Source organism: Labrus mixtus, chromosome 13 (genome assembly GCF_963584025.1).
Source record: "Labrus mixtus chromosome 13, fLabMix1.1, whole genome shotgun sequence".
Classification (NCBI taxonomy): Eukaryota; Metazoa; Chordata; class Actinopteri; order Labriformes; family Labridae; genus Labrus; species Labrus mixtus.
In genome coordinates this window covers 22,114,906-22,133,554 of record NC_083624.1, presented here as the reverse complement: position 1 = coordinate 22,133,554, position 18,649 = coordinate 22,114,906, and the positions used below count along the sequence as shown (strand labels likewise).

Sequence of the window (18,649 nt, the reverse complement as noted above, 5' to 3'; positions counted from 1 at the left end):
TTGCAGGTCTGTCACCTTGCTTAAAGGTCACTAAACACTCAGCATTCAGGTTTAGATTTATACTGCAAATGGTATTATGTAAATGTGTGCTGCTAGCAATGAGTTTGAGCCTAAATATGTATTTAGAAATTAATGAATTAAGAAGGCAGTGTTTTAGCTATTCAGGTGCCATGTGTGTCACTGGAACTGATGTTCATGACACTCTGCAAGTGTAGAAGAGATCATAAGCACAATTCATGTTTCTTTTTCTTCAATGTCACACAGAAAAGAAATGAACTGACCACTTACTGTTGATACAAAGAAAGTTGATCTTACTCGAACAAAACACTTATAATGTTGACTAGTTCATTCCAAAGAAGAAACGTGTGAAACTGTTAAAATATCCTGAAACCAGGTGGTTTTACAGCAAAGACGTGTTATGATTGATCATGCATGCTCATGTGAGAAAAACACTTAATTGTGGGAAACATCTACAAAGGTGAAAAAAAAAAGGTGGTATATTTTTCTGCTGAGAATCTTTTAATACTGTATGCTAATAAATGTTCTGTTATATTAATTCTCCTGTTGTAGGTAACGTTCAGGGCCATCAGCAATTCATGTGCATACAAAAGTACATTAATGTATGTAGATTATGAGAATGGACATTCAAATAGTGGCACGTCTACAATGTGCGTGCACTTTCTTTAAAATCAGTTGACATAAACAGTGCACCATGTTGTCTTCATTTTAAAAACTCTGCCCCCCATTGTACTCGAGCACGCACTAAATCCTCCATTTGTATTTGCACATGACAGCTGCAGATGCATCCCGCTGTCACTTAAAAAAATAGGTCAATAAGGGACGTTTAAACAGTACCAGACCGTCCTCTCCTCTTCCTCGCCCGTCTTTCCCATCATCCATCACTCCCCCCCTCCTCTCGCCTCTCTGGAGAAATTGACTTGTTGTTTCAACACCAGACTAACAGTTACAACATACGGCGTGTTCTTTGGCTGTTTTCAACCGCCTGCTGTGTGACAGATAATTTACACATGAATGTTCGCTAAAGGAATACTTTTATTTCGAAACCATATTTCATTCAATATCTATGATATGAATATGATTAGAAGGATGCTGAAATGTTCTTCTGTCATCTGTCTGGATGCTGTCCCGCTGGCCTCTGTTTCTCTTGGACCTCAGTCTTTCATAGGAAAGTGGATTTCATTGGAATGTAACTGTGACAGTAATGTGTTTGTGTGTGTTCAGGACAACTGAGTTTGTTCTCAGTGTTCCAGTATTATATAAAGTATCTATACTGTACTGTAAGTAGAGTGTTACAGTATATGCTGCAGTGTGTAGAGGCTGTATCTGTCAGGCCACAGGCCTGAACAGGTGTAGTGAAGTTCGGTGAGAGCCTAAATCTCAGCAAAGAAAAAAAAAAGAGCAAATAAGAATACTTGTGTTGTAACAGATATTTTCTTGTTTAAAACCTCAGACCATTTTCTAAGAAGTGTGTCCTGATGCAGGGGGCGCTCCACTGTGTGCGACCCAGCAGCCTACCTGTACAGTATACCTGTTAACTGTTTCCTGTTTTCAATAACTCGGTACACTGTGAAACTGAATTTATCCTGCTGGGATTAATTAAGTCGTCTGAATCTGAATCAGTAGCACTTTCAAATTGTAAGGTAGTTCTCTCAAAGCAATGACTTAATGTTGACTATACAATGTAAAAGTAAATCATTACAACTAATGAACATGAAACTAATATTAGTGAAGACAAGTGCTGGAATTGCAGCACTGTGCAGTAACACACGTCACATTTTTTTTTTGTTTAAGATTTTTTTTTTTTTTTTACCTTTTTGTTCCTTTATTTAGAGATAGGCCAGTGCATAGAGTCGGAAATCAGTGAGAGAGAGAGAGAGAGAGAGAGAGAGAGAGAGTGGGGAATGACATGCGGGAAAGGAGCCACGAGTCGGATTTCGAACCTGGGCCACCCGCCTGAAGGACCACAGCCTCCATACATGGAGCGTGCGCACTAACCACTAGGCCACCAACGCCCCCACATGTCACATTTTAAGAGCCTATCTATATAAAGTATAATCATAAAAATTAGTATACCCGGTTCAAAAGTAGTTTTCAGACTGTTTAACTGAATGTGATTGAAAGTGTGAACTTTCTTTTACAATATTGTTCTTTTTACTTACGTGCTTGTTTGCATGGTTTGTTACAATGCTTGACAGAAAAAGCTAAACTTCTACACAGGAAAAGCCAATGACGTGCATGAATCATGCATATATAATACAAGATGACACTGAGTGAATGCTCTGGGGGAACATTTGCACTAGTGTTAAACTTTATTTTCCTTTTACCATTAATGAGTCAGATCATATTTGCGTATCTTGATGACATTTTAAATCCTTTAAACGTTCACAGTTATCACACAGTGACTTATGTCAAATGGCAGAAATCCAGAAGGAGCTTTTCTATCTGACATGACCTCAGAAACAAAAAAACAAATGGATTCTTGAATTTCTCATGCTGGCCATGAGCGCAAGATTGCACTGGAAGATAAATGAAAGGCATCAGTTAATAGCCGGCACAGTGCATACAGTATGAGTACATTCTGCACATGTTCTTAAGCCTAAATGATTAAATACATCTCCCAGTCAGTGACAGACCTCTCCCTCTTCTTACCTTCTGATAGACGCTTCATGACTCAGGGCGAGAAAATGAACCAAGCCGTTTTTAGTGCCTTCAAGGCATCAATTATGTACATTTCTTCACTGAGGCAAACTTTTCACCTCAGCGGCTTACCATACATCACATAGATACAGTGTGCCTGAAAGGTTTATGCCACATACACTGTTCACACTTTCCAAGATTTTTCTTCTCTCAGGAATCTCTTGTGAAGGATACATGAGGTTACTAGTTAGCCTTATCAGATCTAGAGTGACATTTCTACTCAATGTCACAAGTTGCTGGTTTATACCTGTGATTTTTTTTATATGTCCCTCAGGTATTACATGCTGGAGACCAGACCCAGGAACCTCTATGGGATGGTTTGCCATTCCTGCCAGAATGCACCGCGCAACACCAAAGAATGTAAGAGCAAACATCTTCATCCCCCTCCTCTTCCTTCCGCTCACTTCTTTTTAACCTTCCTCCACAACATCCTCTATTAATTCTGTGTCAAGCTCCGAATTCCCCCTCTTTCTTTTTTCCAACACATATCTTCACACAGACCTGATTTCCGTTGCATTTCAAAGCTAGCCAACATTCAAGTTGTCTGTCTAAATGAAAGGAAATAAAAAGGGGACAAGCTGTACAAAAACAGATGTTGAAAGCCTGGACTTGGTTTGAGGCAACGTTTGGAAGTCAGAGGTTGTGCAGGAATTCTGCCAGACCCCTTCTGGTCACTGTCCTCCCCTGTCAGCAGGCCTCGCTGATGGACACAAAAGGAACCCAACAACACCCCTCCCACCCCCTGTATCTCTGCTTGTTTCTGGCAACACAGGGCTCTTTGGCAGCTTATCCATAACTTCCCTGCATACCTGACACTATGCGATGAATCTTTGCATGCATGGCACCAACTGTTGCTGCAACCACATACTGTATCTGACATTAATATTTTCCAGAGGATTTTTCTGTTTGCCAATATTTTAGGGAGAAGTTTTTTTTTTCTTACTGTTTCGACAGAAAGCATGAATGCTGTCAAGTAGAAACTCCTGGTTTAAAATAGTTTCGTACATCAGTACTCTATATACGTTCAGACACGTCCTCTTGGTTGTGTGCGCTTTTTTAAAAAACCCACAAGTGAAAAAGACATTTTGTGTTGTTGCATTATTTATATTGTCATATAAAACTGCTGCGTATAGTTTAAAAACAATATTTTTCATTTGATCATGCTTTAATTTATTGATTTTCAAGCACACTGCTCACTTAGCCCACATCTTTTTAACATAGAAGGCCTACATGGCTTTAATGTCTTTATGTTTACAATCAGGCCCTGGAATTTGTTTTTCAAAATAGAGGGGAATTCCCCCCCAGGAGAGCCTCACATGGGGGGAATTTTTACACTTGGGATGGGATAGCATTTGTGAACCTGACCTTGAGTGACAAAATCCTACTTTTCCCGTCGCAAAGAAACTACAGTAAAATTGCTTTAGCTTATGAAACAAACCGCTCGGTTACTGTATCCTAAGGTTGTCAAACCTTTTGATACTCTCATGCTTTTCCGTATCACGTGCTTTAAAACTATACGATCTTTAGGTTGGATAAAAAGTAACAAAGCTTCTGAAAAGAAAAACAGCCCTACAGTAGGGGCGTTGCGATATTGGCAAAAAAATAATGTACTAGCAATATTTTTGGGACTTGTCGATAAGGAGACTTGCTGATATTTTGCATCCCTCAAAATGTTTTGTAAATGTCTTGTAGATTATTCCAGCTCACTCTTTTCAGATTTAGTGAATGATATCAATAAAAATAACTTATGTAATAAAAACAGGTCTTATCTATTAACTTTAAACTGAAACATTCATGATAATAAAATACAAACGCACTTACATCATCAGAGGAAGAATTGAGATCAAACAGTGCAAGTGTTTCAAAGTGGTAACATAAAGTACAAAGACCAACAAATACTATTACAAGAGCATATTAAACTTGGCTAGGCAGGACTCAAAAGCTGTGAAACCATCTCTCTCAACCGCTTGAATTAGCAACATATCCTTTGAGATGTAATCGGTCTCAGAGCGTTATTTCTTGCCGTCTGTTGCCCTTCTTGTCATAAGGCACTATTTTCCTGAATGACTCTGCCAGAGTTTGTGGATGAGGAGTGTGTGTTTTTGCTTTGCCGGTACCTGAGCTGCTCGGTGGTGGTTGACCGCTGACTCCCGAAGTTTGATCATTGTCTTTAGTCTGCAGATTGTCGTCTTTTGAACAACATCCGTCTCTCAACGGGAAGGTCTGGGGTTTAACACCTATCTCTTGCAGCTGCAGCGTATAAATGTGTGTGAATGGGATTAGTTAATACTGATGGGCACTTTACATAGAAACCTCTGCCATCGCTGTGTGAATGGGTACGTCTGACCTGCGGTGTACATGGCAGTATTACTCTTCAGTCGTTTAAAATATGAACGCATGATCTAGATAGTTAGATGTTTCTTCACAACAATGTACAAAAATCTGTTGGCAGCAGTGAGATATGGAGACTCCCACAACAACTTTTTTAGTGATTATCTGTGAAATGGTTAGTTTAATATACAATAGAGAGAAGGAAAAAGAATGGTCACAATACTTGTCAAGAAGAGTTATTCTTGTATGGGTGGAGAGGAGATTTATTGTCACTTCTCAAGGGATCGTATTTGATCCAAGATGAGAGAATATCAACAGGTTTTGAGTATTGTTTTGGACCCATTCAGATACATACTGCTTTAAGGACAATATTTATGGGCCCAAAATTGTTAAAAAAAACCCTTTGAGTGAAACTAAAGATCCAGGAAATGAAGGGTATTGTAATTGTGTCATTTTTAATGAGTGTGTTTTGAAAGATGAAAACCCCAAAAAGCAGCCCAGTGTGTGTGTGTGTGTGTGTGTGGGGGGGGGGGGGGGTAGGTGTGTGTGTGTGTGTGTCTGTGTCTCTGTGTGTGTATGAATAAACACCGGCTTTTCAACAGCACAGTAATTGTTTCTCCCAGGCATGGAAAATAGTGATTGAATGATACCGCAAAGGAGTGCAAATCACAGAGATAAAATGATGCAACAACACAAAATAGTTGGCAAGTCCATCAACTTCTTTCATCTTTCATTCAGATAAATCAACCTTATTTAGAAATGCAATCTTTTTTAGGTTATTTCACCCTGAAGTTTTATGTTTTGAAAGGAACAGTTGGATTTTGGGGTTTAAACACTTATTTATAACAACTGAGTGTCAGATGCAAAGGTGACATTACTAGTGCATCTGTCATTGAAGTTACAGACTGCTGCTGCACAAGCTAAGCCATGAATACTAAAAAAAAAAAAACATAGCTAGATGGCTGAGAGATAAAAAAAAAAGAAGCATTTTTGGAACCTTAAAAAATACAGTATGTCAAATTGCAATTTGGCGCTTGGCTAAAGATTGTTTTACCAGGCTAGCTGCCTGATGCTAAGCTAAGCTAACAGGTTGCTTACTGTAATTGCACATTTAGTGCATCAATCTTTAATTGAAGGACCGATATGTAATATATCTACTGAATTAAATCATAAAATGATCTTACTATATCATCAGACTTAAAGTAAACTTGTTATGTTAAGTGTTGGCTTCTCTGTTAACAATGCAGCAGTAAGTATGTCCTCCTTATAGATTTAGATGCCGGTGTGGAATGGTTTGTTTTCGTTTTTATCAGAGAAGTAGGCCGTTTTAAGGCTCCCCCCACACGGCCATTTTGGACGATGGACGATATTGGAGATGCTGGTTTTGAAAAATGAAGAGAGGTTAGACCGCAGAAAGGTTTCAAGACGGATGCAGAGCTGGTTAAACACTGACGCTTCAGTGCACGCGACATGGCAACACATCGACTCTAGGGAGGAGGGGGCGGGGGGAGACAACTCTCTCTAATGTTTTGAATTTGGACTGCAGTACCCATTTTAAAAGCTAGGTGTCAGAGTTACATATTACTCATTCAAACTCTCAAGCAAGATAGCAAAGTCATGCATTTCCCAAAAGATCTCCATATTTATATAAATGCTCTCTAATAACCCGTTTCTATTTAGGAATGACAGTCAGTAGTTAGTCCGTCAGGCAATAAGAAAAAAAAGAAAAAAGGAGCTGAGAGCTGGGAGTTCTTCTTGCTCAGGGTGAAGGCAGGCTGACACTCGCCAAGTAATCTGCAAATTACCCTGGCTCCTGCCTCGCTATGTGTGTGTATGTGTGTGTGTGTGTGTGTGTGTGTGATAATTAAAACTTCAGTGGGTATGAGAAAGAAAGATGATTAGCATGTTAGTGCTTGTGCTTATGCTACTCTTTGGCAGGCAGAATTTACGAGTCTGTAGGTCAATTTCCAGTGTCACTTTTTGACTTTTATTGACTTTAACTTCCATTTTTAAAGCGGACAACTATAAAACAAAATATCATGACCTGAAGTTACTGGAAGAACCCTTTTCCTCTTTCATCCGTTCAACAGTAACATCTGACATACTTGGCGTACTGATGTAAAAAAAAATGTTAACAGAAATCTGTATCAGAAGTCATTCTCATCCCTGATACAATTCATACCTCAAAGAAAAATGTATTTCATTATTTATTCTTTCATATCCCCGACTCTGTTACTCTGATCCTCTCAGTTTGTTTGGACCTGAGAACACAGATTGCCCTGCTGAATGATCGCTTTGCACTGGGTGTTCACGCTGCGAGACATGATTAAGAGATGCAACCGCAAGGCGCTAAACAGAATTCCAGTTCAGGCTCATATCCTCATCCAGAGAGTGTAAACACATACCCAGAGTTAATGTCTGCAGCCACAGGGCACTGATGTGTGTCTGCGTGTGTGTGTGTGTGTGTGTGTGATGACATGAGGCTCTGAGACCATGGGAAGCGGCAGGGCACATGCCAAAAAGGTCTACAGTATATCAACTTAGTGAAATAAAAGACTGATTAAAAGAGGTGATTTATGAGCTGCCAGGTGTTTACAGCTCCATTAGGAGAGGAGAAAGAGTTGATGAATACTCCTGACAGAGAGAAAGAGAGAGGAGAAATAAGGGAGGGGAGTGGTGATTGGAAGAAATGGAAGTCTTCCTGTGTCCACACTTCACAATAACATTTTGTTTACTGCGGTGGGAACTGTGGGAGAAAATTAAAGTTTATGACTGACTGGTGTTAGCAAAAATCATCAGTTTTATATCCTCGTTATCCCTGTGGTAGTTACAAAAGTTCAGCTCATTATGGATATTTAAGCCAACAGAAAGGACAAACATTGTTTTTAAAAATGCATTTACAGTTAATTTGCCATGTTGACATGTTTGTGTTTGCTCACAGGCAAGTTAACACCTGGGCCAAAAGAAAAACCTCCAGTCGACCCTGGCAGCACAACTGTGTTCCCTCATCCACATAAAGGTAAACGTCACAAACACACCTCCACAAATATGAACTGAAGTCATCTTTCTCCTTTTGCCATCTCGTGTCGATACGTTGACTTTGTTCTTACACACACAAGTCATAACACACATAATCAATACTACCTTACATCATGGCCTCAATTTGTTTTTCTCAGACTCAACTGGACAAGGTCACTTAGCAACAGCTCTCATCATTGCCATGTCAACCATTTTCATCATGGCCATCGCCATCGTCCTCATCATTATGTTTTACATCCTGAAGGCCAAACCAAGTGGCCAGGGTAAGACACACGTGCAAACACACTCACACACACACACACACACACACACACACACACACACACACACACACACAGTGATGTTAAAGGTTATAAACATTATTTTTTATGAACTTCCTCATGTATGTGTTTTTCTGCAGCATGTTGTTCTGGACAAGTTGTGAAGGCGGTGGAAGCTCAGACAAATAAACAGGAAGACAAGAAAGATGTTCCTGGTGAGACATGAGACAGACACACACACACACACACACACACACACACACACACACACACACACACACACACACACACACACACACACACACACACACAGACATACTGTATATACAGAATAATTAACGGGTCACACACTCTTTCTTTAGCAGCATTGAGTTAGATTACATTCAAACTATTATTGTGGTTGTGAGCCTTAGCCTGTTTATGTTACATAAAATGTAACATAAACAGTATTTTGACGTTATTCAGGATTTGGGCCATTTCAGTGTTAGTGCAGAGAAGCTTTGACTCAGTATTTCACGGAGAATATTTAGGTTTCCAGGACTGGTACCGGGGTTTTGGTCCAAGTTCTTGATACAATAATTCAAAAAGAACAATGGGGTATATATACATAGTTTTGCATAAGCTTGAAGTATAACATCACATACTGAAATTTCACTGTTTATGAACAAAAAAAAATCATCAGTCACTTCCTGATCATTTCCATGTTCCCACAAACATCACTCACACATTGCCATTGTGAAAGAGAGCAAACATAGTATATAGTTAATAGTAGCTGCAGTTTAAACTCAAACAACTCCACACTCAAAGCTGCACAATTAAAGTTACAAGACAAACTATCATTAGTCGTCTTCCATACTGTTTTTTTTTTAACCACAAAATGACTGACAAAACAGAGCATACAATCTGCTTAACAGTAGGCTAAGACATCAAAGGATACCACCCAGCAGGGATTAAAGTGACGCTGTGTGTAATTTGACTCAATCCTGCTGCAAAACATTAATTCAGGTATCTGTGTCGAGCTTATGTGTTAAGCTCTATTTCACGCTGGGAAAAAAAAAGTGTTTCCTTCAGGATTTTATTTTAGTCAGAGTAGAGTTTCTGGAGCTGCATGAACGTATGAATTATGGGAGACTTGAACTCTGGAGTTCATGTTAAGATCTGCCCTCAAACAGCCGATACAGAGCTGATTAAATCTACATTTAATATGTAATCAAACAAAGAGAACCATTTCTGCAAGTCGGACTGAATCACATCTAAATGTTAATCTGAGTTGGCTCAATGTGTCAGTCTAGTATGTATGTGCACGTTTGTGATTTGTAGCATATGCAAATGAAAGTATATGTGTGTGTGTGTGTGTCAGTGTGTGTGCAGGCTGACAGACCTGCTGTATGATGAGTACATCAGGGTGGAATGTGAAGCTGCCAAAGCTAAGGCCATACGTAGCTTTGGGCGCCATTTCTCCTGACAATGATGCTCTGTTCAATTTCATTCCCAGACTGACTGACTAACCACTTACATGTGGTGTGGATGAATACACACACACACACGGCACACACCTACTGCATCAGTGGCCGCAGACGCATTATGCGGTATAAAGAGGTCGCTGACTTTATAATTTTATGGTTGAAAGGCATGATAAAGTCATTACAGTGTGATTAGAAAAATAATTGTCGGCATTGTTATTTCATGTTTGGTTACCGTGGGTGTGTGTGTGTGTGTTTGTGTGTGTTTGTGTGTGTGTGTGTGTGTGTGTGTGTGTGTGTGTGTGTGTGCCTGTGTATGGGAGAGAAGCCCATTGCTCGGAGCTCTACCGGAGCTAGCTGTCATTCATGTAGACACTGAGTTAATAAGGCTGTGAGATGAAAGACACAGACGCTTAAAATCACAAACACTCTTTCTCTCTCTCTCCCCTTCTCCTGCACGCACGCTCATCACACACACACACTCACACTGTATTTGTCCCACTTATGCATCCACTCATTACCCTGTCTGTCCATATCAGTGTCCATGATGTAAGTGTCATTTCCCAAATTGGTATATGTAATGATTTTCTACATCACTGTGCCTAAAGCTCTTCTGCTTGAGGTAAACATCAGTTTCAGAACAAATGTTGGGAATGTGTTTCCTTCCGTTACCTTCAACTCATACAGGTGTGATTCTGTCATGTGCAACGTTAGAATATCAGAGCCCAAATAATTTGATCTCTAACTTTGGGATGATGTCTAAAAATTGACAATTTGTATTTTGTGGACACTGCTTTTTTTTTTTTTTAGTAGATAAATACTTTTTATTCATCCTCTCTGGGAAATTCAGGAGTGTCCCATAGCTCACAAGTTAAACACTTGTATAAATAACATGCTCCTGTTCCATTGGTGTCTACATTTGAAGAGATAAAGTGGAGCTTTATCAAAGGCAATTCAATCAGATGGCGCTTACAGATTCCTAGGTTCAGGGCGGAATATTTATGCAATATGTAACACAGGCACAGAGGTGGTAACAGAGGCGTATTAGGAGAAGACGGTAGTAATGTGTAAGCATGGAGCTGGCAGGGTGGAACTGCTCCGTGTGTGTGTGCATTGCCTGAGTGGGTGTGTACGTGAATCTCCTGCTATGTGTTTAAAAGATTGTGCCTCACCCCCGGGGACACCAGGATTATGTGAAAAGTCAAAATCCATGAACTTCTTCATCTTCTCTTTTCTTCTTTTAGACAACGTGGTGATCTACTCAGAGAAGGACGAGTTCGACAAACTCAAAGCTCCTCCTCAGAAGACTGTGAAAAGGTGAGAGACTTGTCTGATGCAAAAGCAAACAAAGAAAGCCAGACTAATGAATGAATGATGAATGAATGATGAACGGACGGGTTCTCAGTTGTTAATGGTTATATCCAGACATTTTTTCTACGATGTTATAGAGGAGTATTGTGTTTTCTCCTCTCAAAAATCCTGCGTGCACTGCCATATTTGGCACCTTTTACACTGATACTTAAACCTTAAAAAAAAAAAATCCCAAATTGATGTCTGTGTCTGTCTAAGAATTATTTTAAACTGACCTTATATCAAAACATTTGTTTCGGCATAGTTGTTTGTTAATGGCTAAAGTGTACAAAAGTCAAACCTCACAATTCACTGACTGAAGGATGAGGATATTTATTGTTGAATACGTTATATGTACCACTGCTGCATTATGAGTGTGTTTGCATTTCTATGTGGCGACATGGAGACTTCATACACCAGAAAAAAAAGCCTTTATATTTTTTCAGCATCTGCCTGTAATTAAGCCACCACAGAACAAGTCACAGCAGACGTAGAAACATTATTGCCGGGTTTCTTTTCTACGTCTACACGTACATATATGTGTGTGTAAGCATGCAAACAGCCAAGCAATTTGGGTTGCTTTTTTTTTTTTTTTTTTTTTATGAAGCAGAGAGCCATTATGTGGCTTTGGAGGAGGCAGACAAGATGTTTTTTTCTTTTTAAAGGTAGCATAAATGAGCTCTGAAGCATTAAGATACGGACAGAGGGGGTGGGAGTTGACGCCGACAGGGGTATTTATTCCAAGCTTCGCCTAAAACCACCACCAGGTGAAAGCATGTCCTGGCAGACAACAAAAGAACGACAGTTTTCTCACCTTTTTCTTTCTGCATAGGCCTACATCTAATCCCCCCATGTGCAGACAATGCTGCTTTATAGGTGCTAGTGGCCCGTGTGTAGAGAGAAGTGTGGGAACACATTATGTCATACAGTATTAGAAACTAATCTACAGTCAGCCATTGTGTTGAATTATTACAGTGCCTGCAGTGAACATGCTGGTGGTATTGATACTCTGTTTCAATATATAAAGGAGGTGTTAGTAAGAGAATAGATGTGGTACACACACACACACACACACACACACACACACACACACACACACACTCCTTAGCATCAATAGCTGTAAACAGTGTGGTAAAGCCGCATGCCAGAAGATGTGCTAACTCACTGCTTTAGCTGCCAGAGTGGGTGTTAGATGTCTGGGAAACAATGCCATTTTGTGTGCGCGTCGAGGAGAAGCGCTTAGGATGGTGAAACAATGGCACTCTGTGAGCGTCTCTGTCAACAAGGTGCTTTTGGGAGAAAATCCAGAGTCGGCATTAAGAGGAAGAGGTCGGGTAATAAAGTGATATTACATGGTATCGTGTTGTAAAGCTCTGCTGTTTCAGTCAATCAGAGGAATTGCTTGGAAACATCGGCAGCCGTGGCAACAAAAACAACATTCTTCTCCGAGTCATTTTCATTTGTCAAAGTTCCAACTAGAAAGTTTGTAAAGACGGGAGTCATTCTGTGTGCTTTAGACGTCACTCACTGCATGTGATTATGTAGTCCAAAGTAAAGTGTATTACTATGAAACACAATTAGTGTGTATGCATATATGCATTTATCTTAGTGCAAGCCTTCGGATGTAAATTAAAAGCAAAAATATAAAAAAAAGAGGCTTAAGTGGGACATACAGGTTTGCCAGTTCATTACAATCAACCAGCTAAAAACATGCAAGAAATCCTACATTTCATAATTATGACCCGAGCAATATGGAATTTTAGAATATCGATATTAGGGAGAGCAAAAAAATTCAATACCGATATATCAGCCGATATCTTTCTTAGATCGCTCTTTAGAGATAGATATAGATATACACATTCATTGCCTTGTTACTTAAAACGTGTTATCAAACACTTGTATAGTGAAGACAAGATGTTCACTCAGCTGGAAAGTAACTGCACATGTACGTGCATCACAGCTTGACAGTGCTAATGCTTTTTGTAATCTATAAATAGCACACTCTGCTGGTGAAAGACAACTGCTAGTGTAATACAATAAAACTCAAATGTAAAGCTATTTGACTGGTGAATAATTCTAGTAATATCGGCGCATATCTGTGATAAAATTACATTAGCTGATACCAATAGTCACTTGATATGCTAATATTGGCCGATATTATTGGCTGGCCGATTTATCGGTCGGGCTCTGGTCATAATGTTCAGTTTTTGTTGGAACTTGATGTTCATTTACTGTTGAATAGTGAGTTGATAGTGATATTTTTACTATGTAGCCTACCCTTATTATATAAATGGAGAGAAAAGGCCTTCATGAAGGTAGGGCTGATTGCAGGGCTGTTTAATTGTTGGCTGTATAACACTACAATTAAAGGAAACCCCAGCCTGCCAGTAAACCTACAAGTAGTAACTGGCAGGAGACCGTACACGCTTTAAACATTTTATGTGCACATGTTAATATGTTCAAATATGTGTGTGCAGTGAAAATGACGCATCATCTGAGAACGAGCAGCTGTTGAGTCGAAGTATTGACAGCGACGAGGAGGCGTCTGAGAAGCAAGGATTAGCAGAGAGCAACAACCCCAACCTGTGCCTCGTCAACATGGGGAAGAAGCCCGACCTGTGCCTGCTCTCTCTGGGCCTCCGGGACCGCGACCGAGCCTGCAATGGGAACCCCACCATTGCAGATAACATCCCGAGTCCAAACCACATCAGCAATGTCAACCACATCAACAGCATGAACGCAATTAACAACAACAATAAAACACCAGGGGTAAGAAGATGGAACTTCTGATGAGCTTACTTGAGATTAAAGAAAAACAACTGTTGTGAATAGATCCTCAGTCTAGTTTCACTTGGTAATAAATTGCTGCTTTGTTTTTTTACCAAACAGATGCTACAGAGTAGAAGGAAAAAGATCCTGGATCTGTACGCCAGAGCTTGCAATGCAACAGAGGGTAAGTCTCTCATACACACGGCAAAATATCCATCTTACCAAGCCTTTGAATTCATTATTGATTGATGCTGATACCGTGAGGGTAATTTACTTCTTTCTGGTGAAGATGAACCTTTGTATGAACTGTACTGAATGGAAAAATGACTTACCGGTACTTGCATGAAAATAGCTTTGAGAAGTAAAAACTGCATCAGCTAGAGGTCATCACCTTCCCTCGTCAGTTAAGCTGTCCACTAGTAAACAAAACTCAGAGGCACTTTGTTAAAAAACGTATATGTGCACGCATCAGGGGAAAGCCACTGGCATAGAGGCCCCACTACGGTAATCACTCACCCAGGAACATTACTTTAGATTTGGCAAATTACATTTTTTTAGATTCATCCTGTCCCTGCTTACTTCAGCAGTCTTGCCAGTGGGGCATAAACTTTCTCTCCCTTCTGTTTTCAATCTCTCTGTCACAATGGGTTTAAGACATCTGTGGTTTATATTGTTTTGTTTCTCTCTCTGTTATAGTCATAATGGTGTATTCATATAATTCTACTCACTAAAATTACAAGGTGAGGTACACTTGCAAAAAATAAATAAATAGTTGGTCATACATTCTTTTTATGACCAAATTGGTTACATCATGTCATGTCATCATGTCATGATGAAAATCTGAGGAGCACAAAAGCCTTAGGAGACCCTTGAAAATTTGGAGCGATCCATCAAATACTTGTTACTTTTCAGGCCAGACCAAATATGGACGGACCAACATTTCCATCCTAAGCACTTTGGCACTTGTATAGCTATAAATTAAATAATTTTGGTCTGGCTGTATTTAACTCTGTTTGAAGAATATTTCTGCAGTTCTAACCCTTCCTTGTCCCTCCTCAGGCCTGAGCCCCACAGAGCTTCCTTTCGACTGTCTGGAGAAGGCCAGTCGCATGCTGAGCTCCTCGTACAGTAGTGAGGCAGCCGTGGTGAAGACATGGAGGCATCTGGCCGAGAGCTTTGGGTTAAAGCGCGACGAGATTGGTGGCATGAGTGACGGTCTGCAGCTCTTTGAGAGAGTGAGCACTGCGGGCTACAGCATCCCAGACCTCCTGACCCGCCTGGTACAGATCGAGAGGTTGGACGCCGTTGAGTCGCTCTGTTCCGACGTTCTGGGCAGCAGTGAGATGGCAGCGGCTGCCGGACGGCAGGGCATCGGTAGTTTCCACAGCCAGTTAGTCTGTCCATCTCCATGCCCCTCTCCATCCCAGCGCTGTGCCAGTGTCTAAACATGTGCTGGAGCAGAGACTTCACAGACTTGAATGCCTTACAGTATATATGTATGTAGTGACAGATACTGCTCTGACGAGGAGGATAGCACATGTACAGTATAGACCTGACCCCAGTCACATGAAGAATTTCAGTGGACCTCCCTATGCACAATCCTTTTTCCTCTTATGGGTTTCCTCTGTCAAGAAGCTAGTAAACTGGAACACTTTGTGGGCCTTAATATTCTGCCTTTCTAAAGCGCTTAAGCCAAAAATGAAAGACCAAAGATTCAAATGAAACTCTAGTTTACCAGGTCAGATATTTTATCTTAGAACAAAATACTTATTATTATTTTTTTTAATTTCACAAATGAGCTGATACATTTTTGCCAAAGTAGCTAGAACTGTGCGCTGGACGCCAACCAAGAACAAATGTAACTTTGATTTACGTACATTTGGATACAAAATTGAGTAGGCTGTGCAGCTAAGAAACAAATGCAATGCTGTGCTGATGGAAATGTTTTCTGTACAACTCCTCTGCAGCAGTGCAGATATAGTGCCTTTCTTGTTTGACGCACAGGTTCACCAGTACTTATAGTTAGGAAGAATGTGGATGTGCATGCGTTCTTAATTGTAGTCAGGATCAAGACCTTCTGGCTAATGCCACAGCCTACTGGCTGTAACTATACTTTTTTTTTTCCATAATAGAGAGAGAAAACTTTCTTTTAAAGAAGGTTCCTCATTGCACCTCGGACTGTGATGACACATCACATCACAGAGGAACAACAGCAAATATGAGATCCCTATGCAATATGCCCAGCTCTAAACTCTAGGGACACTTCCTGTGTTCTGTACTGAACTTTAACCCTGACAGCTAAATTAATTCACCTGTAATCAACATAACACAAGAGTATTTTCACTTTGAAAGAATCCTATAAAGATGAGCTATTTAAGCTGGTGTGTGTTCAGTGTTAATCCGACATGATGCTTGACTACATCACTGCTCTGCTGCACACGTTATGCCTGAACACACATGTAAAGCTGCTTTCCACAACCCGACACACAAGCCTACATGCTCTCTCACACTGCGAGAACTTCCTCAGCAGCGACCCAGTCTGTGACCCCAACACCCTTATAATTCGCCCTCTCGCCACATTTTCCCCTTTCTACCCCAATGCTGCGGTCTAGTGCTGCCGCCAGACCTAATTATTTGGCGTGTGGCTGCCTGGGCCCCTAATGGGCTGCAGTGTTGTGGTTTACAAACCGGGTGCAAAGTGCCTGTGATTTCCAGCACCCAATTAAGCATTTAGGGCCACTTAACCACCGAAAGCCCAGTGGAAAAGCTTTTAAAACCCCCGTATTAAAAAGAGAGATGCCACAGAGGAGGCATGACTAACTGCCCCTGGGGATGGCTGCGACCTGAACAGTGCAGGAATGCAGCCGGTCGTGGTGGAAGCAGCGCTACGGTCGTCCTATAACGTCTGACCTTACTCAGCTTTTGTGGTCGGCTAAGTCATGCTCAGACAGGATTTAAGCTCCCCTCTCCCCTTTGGGACCGTTAAGGCAAATGAGAACAGTATGCAGCTGTGTGAGTTGTAGTCCTCTGTAAAGCAGCTAAAAGAAAGTGTTAAAGTTACAGAGACCAAGGGGGACTCAAAGAAAGCATCAAGTTAAACATTCTAAATTGCATCACATTAATGCTCATTTTAGGGATTTAGTGATAATCTTTCCAGATACGATGCTGTACTGTAGGTCAGCATCCCACTTTTATCCTGCAGTTAAGCTTCAAAACTCAGCAGTAAGCTCTACATGCCAACTTAAATAAGCAACGCCAAGACTGCCTTTGATCTCATGTCTCGGTAATAAGACTCATCTCTATCTGATGCCTGATGATGTGAGCATTATGTCCCATGGCAGCTATGCACAAAATCAAACACAATGCCTGCTGCCAAGTTCTTTGTCTGAGTCTTTTTTTTTTTTTTCCATCTTTTAAAGAGCAAACTTTGGGGCTGGACTCCAATGCTTTAAATTAATTAATGTGCATGTTCATCAAGCATGTAATTGTCCTTCTTCTTTCTTTGAATATCTCTTGTCAAGTCTAATAAAAAGGCTCACATTTTTAAATGTAACACATTAGAGCAGGGTTGTCTTCACAGCCAACACGTTTCCCTACAGTAAACTTATTACCGTGACCTGTGTGGCGGAAAGCCTTCAAAGACAGTTCTAAACAGGTTTAACTCGTTGTTGTTTTTTATAATGATGTTTTATGCTGTTGGACTTTTTGTAAATAATCAAATTGATGGAACTGCTTTGAAATGAAATGGACCTAAGCCCTGTTATCAGACAGGCAAAGTCTTGTCTGACATATGTTATGCTGATAGGATGAAATACAGAAGCCAAACATGAATTACTTACCTCAATAGCACACACAGACTAGTAGAACATGTAGAAACACACTCAAACTCTTCAAAAGTATAACTGTATATATAACTTATTATTGTACATAATGTATGCATTAATAAAGATGTAAAGAAAAAAAAGGGCTTGAAATGGATTCTATATTTGAGTGAATGTTTAACATCTTTCTTATGACAGTTGGTCTTCACTGATTGGATGATAAAATGGGCTTTGCTTTAGACACCAGTGACTGGATTGGACTTTTAGGACCAATAGCAGGTTAGGGGACTTAAAGAAGTATCAATTTAATCCATGACATTTTTTTTATCAAAGGAAGAATGTGTGACTGATCCAGTAGATGTCGCCCTTGAGCACCAGCACCAAAACCAACACAAACTGTTTGCCGACACCACGGCCAAACTATACTCCGCTCTCCTCCAGCGACACACCTCCAACCCCCTCCACTCAAGTTAGCACAGAGAAAATCGACCTTGGCTTCCGCTGCAATTGCCTATGGCCTGCATTGTTGTGTTAGCGGGCTAATGTAAGCACACTTTAGTTAGCTTGTAGCTTCACATTGCATATAAATTGACACGGAAAGACTGTGATCTAAAAGTGCTCAAGACATTCAAATAAGCAGCGAGTTATTCTTCTGTTCTCTAGTCCTTGACTATGATGGCTTTAAGGAGTCCCGTCCATGTTAACATGATGTAAACACGGCTCCGAGAACAACACAGCTGGCAAGACTTGAGCTTCTCACTTATTGTAGACAGTCATGACTCAGAGAGACTTTTACACAGGATATACTTGATTTCTGCTACATTTATGTGTTACATGTTGCACATTCTTCCTTTAATGGTACGCTTAAAGACTTGCTATGATTCAGTCATTATTTGGA

General features: G+C 40.4%; 1 protein-coding gene across 1 annotated transcript in view; it reads left to right on the top strand.

The window, feature by feature from the left end:
* The window catches only part of edar (ectodysplasin A receptor), a 37,096-nt gene extending 18,947 nt beyond the window's left edge, over positions 1-18,149 (top strand). Inside the window, exons 5-12 of the mRNA XM_061054177.1 lie at positions 2,993-3,078; positions 7,991-8,068; positions 8,226-8,351; positions 8,489-8,563; positions 11,056-11,128; positions 13,639-13,930; positions 14,051-14,114; positions 14,990-18,149. Coding sequence (XP_060910160.1) covers positions 2,993-3,078; positions 7,991-8,068; positions 8,226-8,351; positions 8,489-8,563; positions 11,056-11,128; positions 13,639-13,930; positions 14,051-14,114; positions 14,990-15,375 — 1,180 coding nt within the window. The 3' untranslated portion in view covers positions 15,376-18,149. The remainder of the gene's footprint in view (positions 1-2,992; positions 3,079-7,990; positions 8,069-8,225; positions 8,352-8,488; positions 8,564-11,055; positions 11,129-13,638; positions 13,931-14,050; positions 14,115-14,989) is intronic.
* The last annotated feature ends 500 nt before the right edge of the window (positions 18,150-18,649 follow it).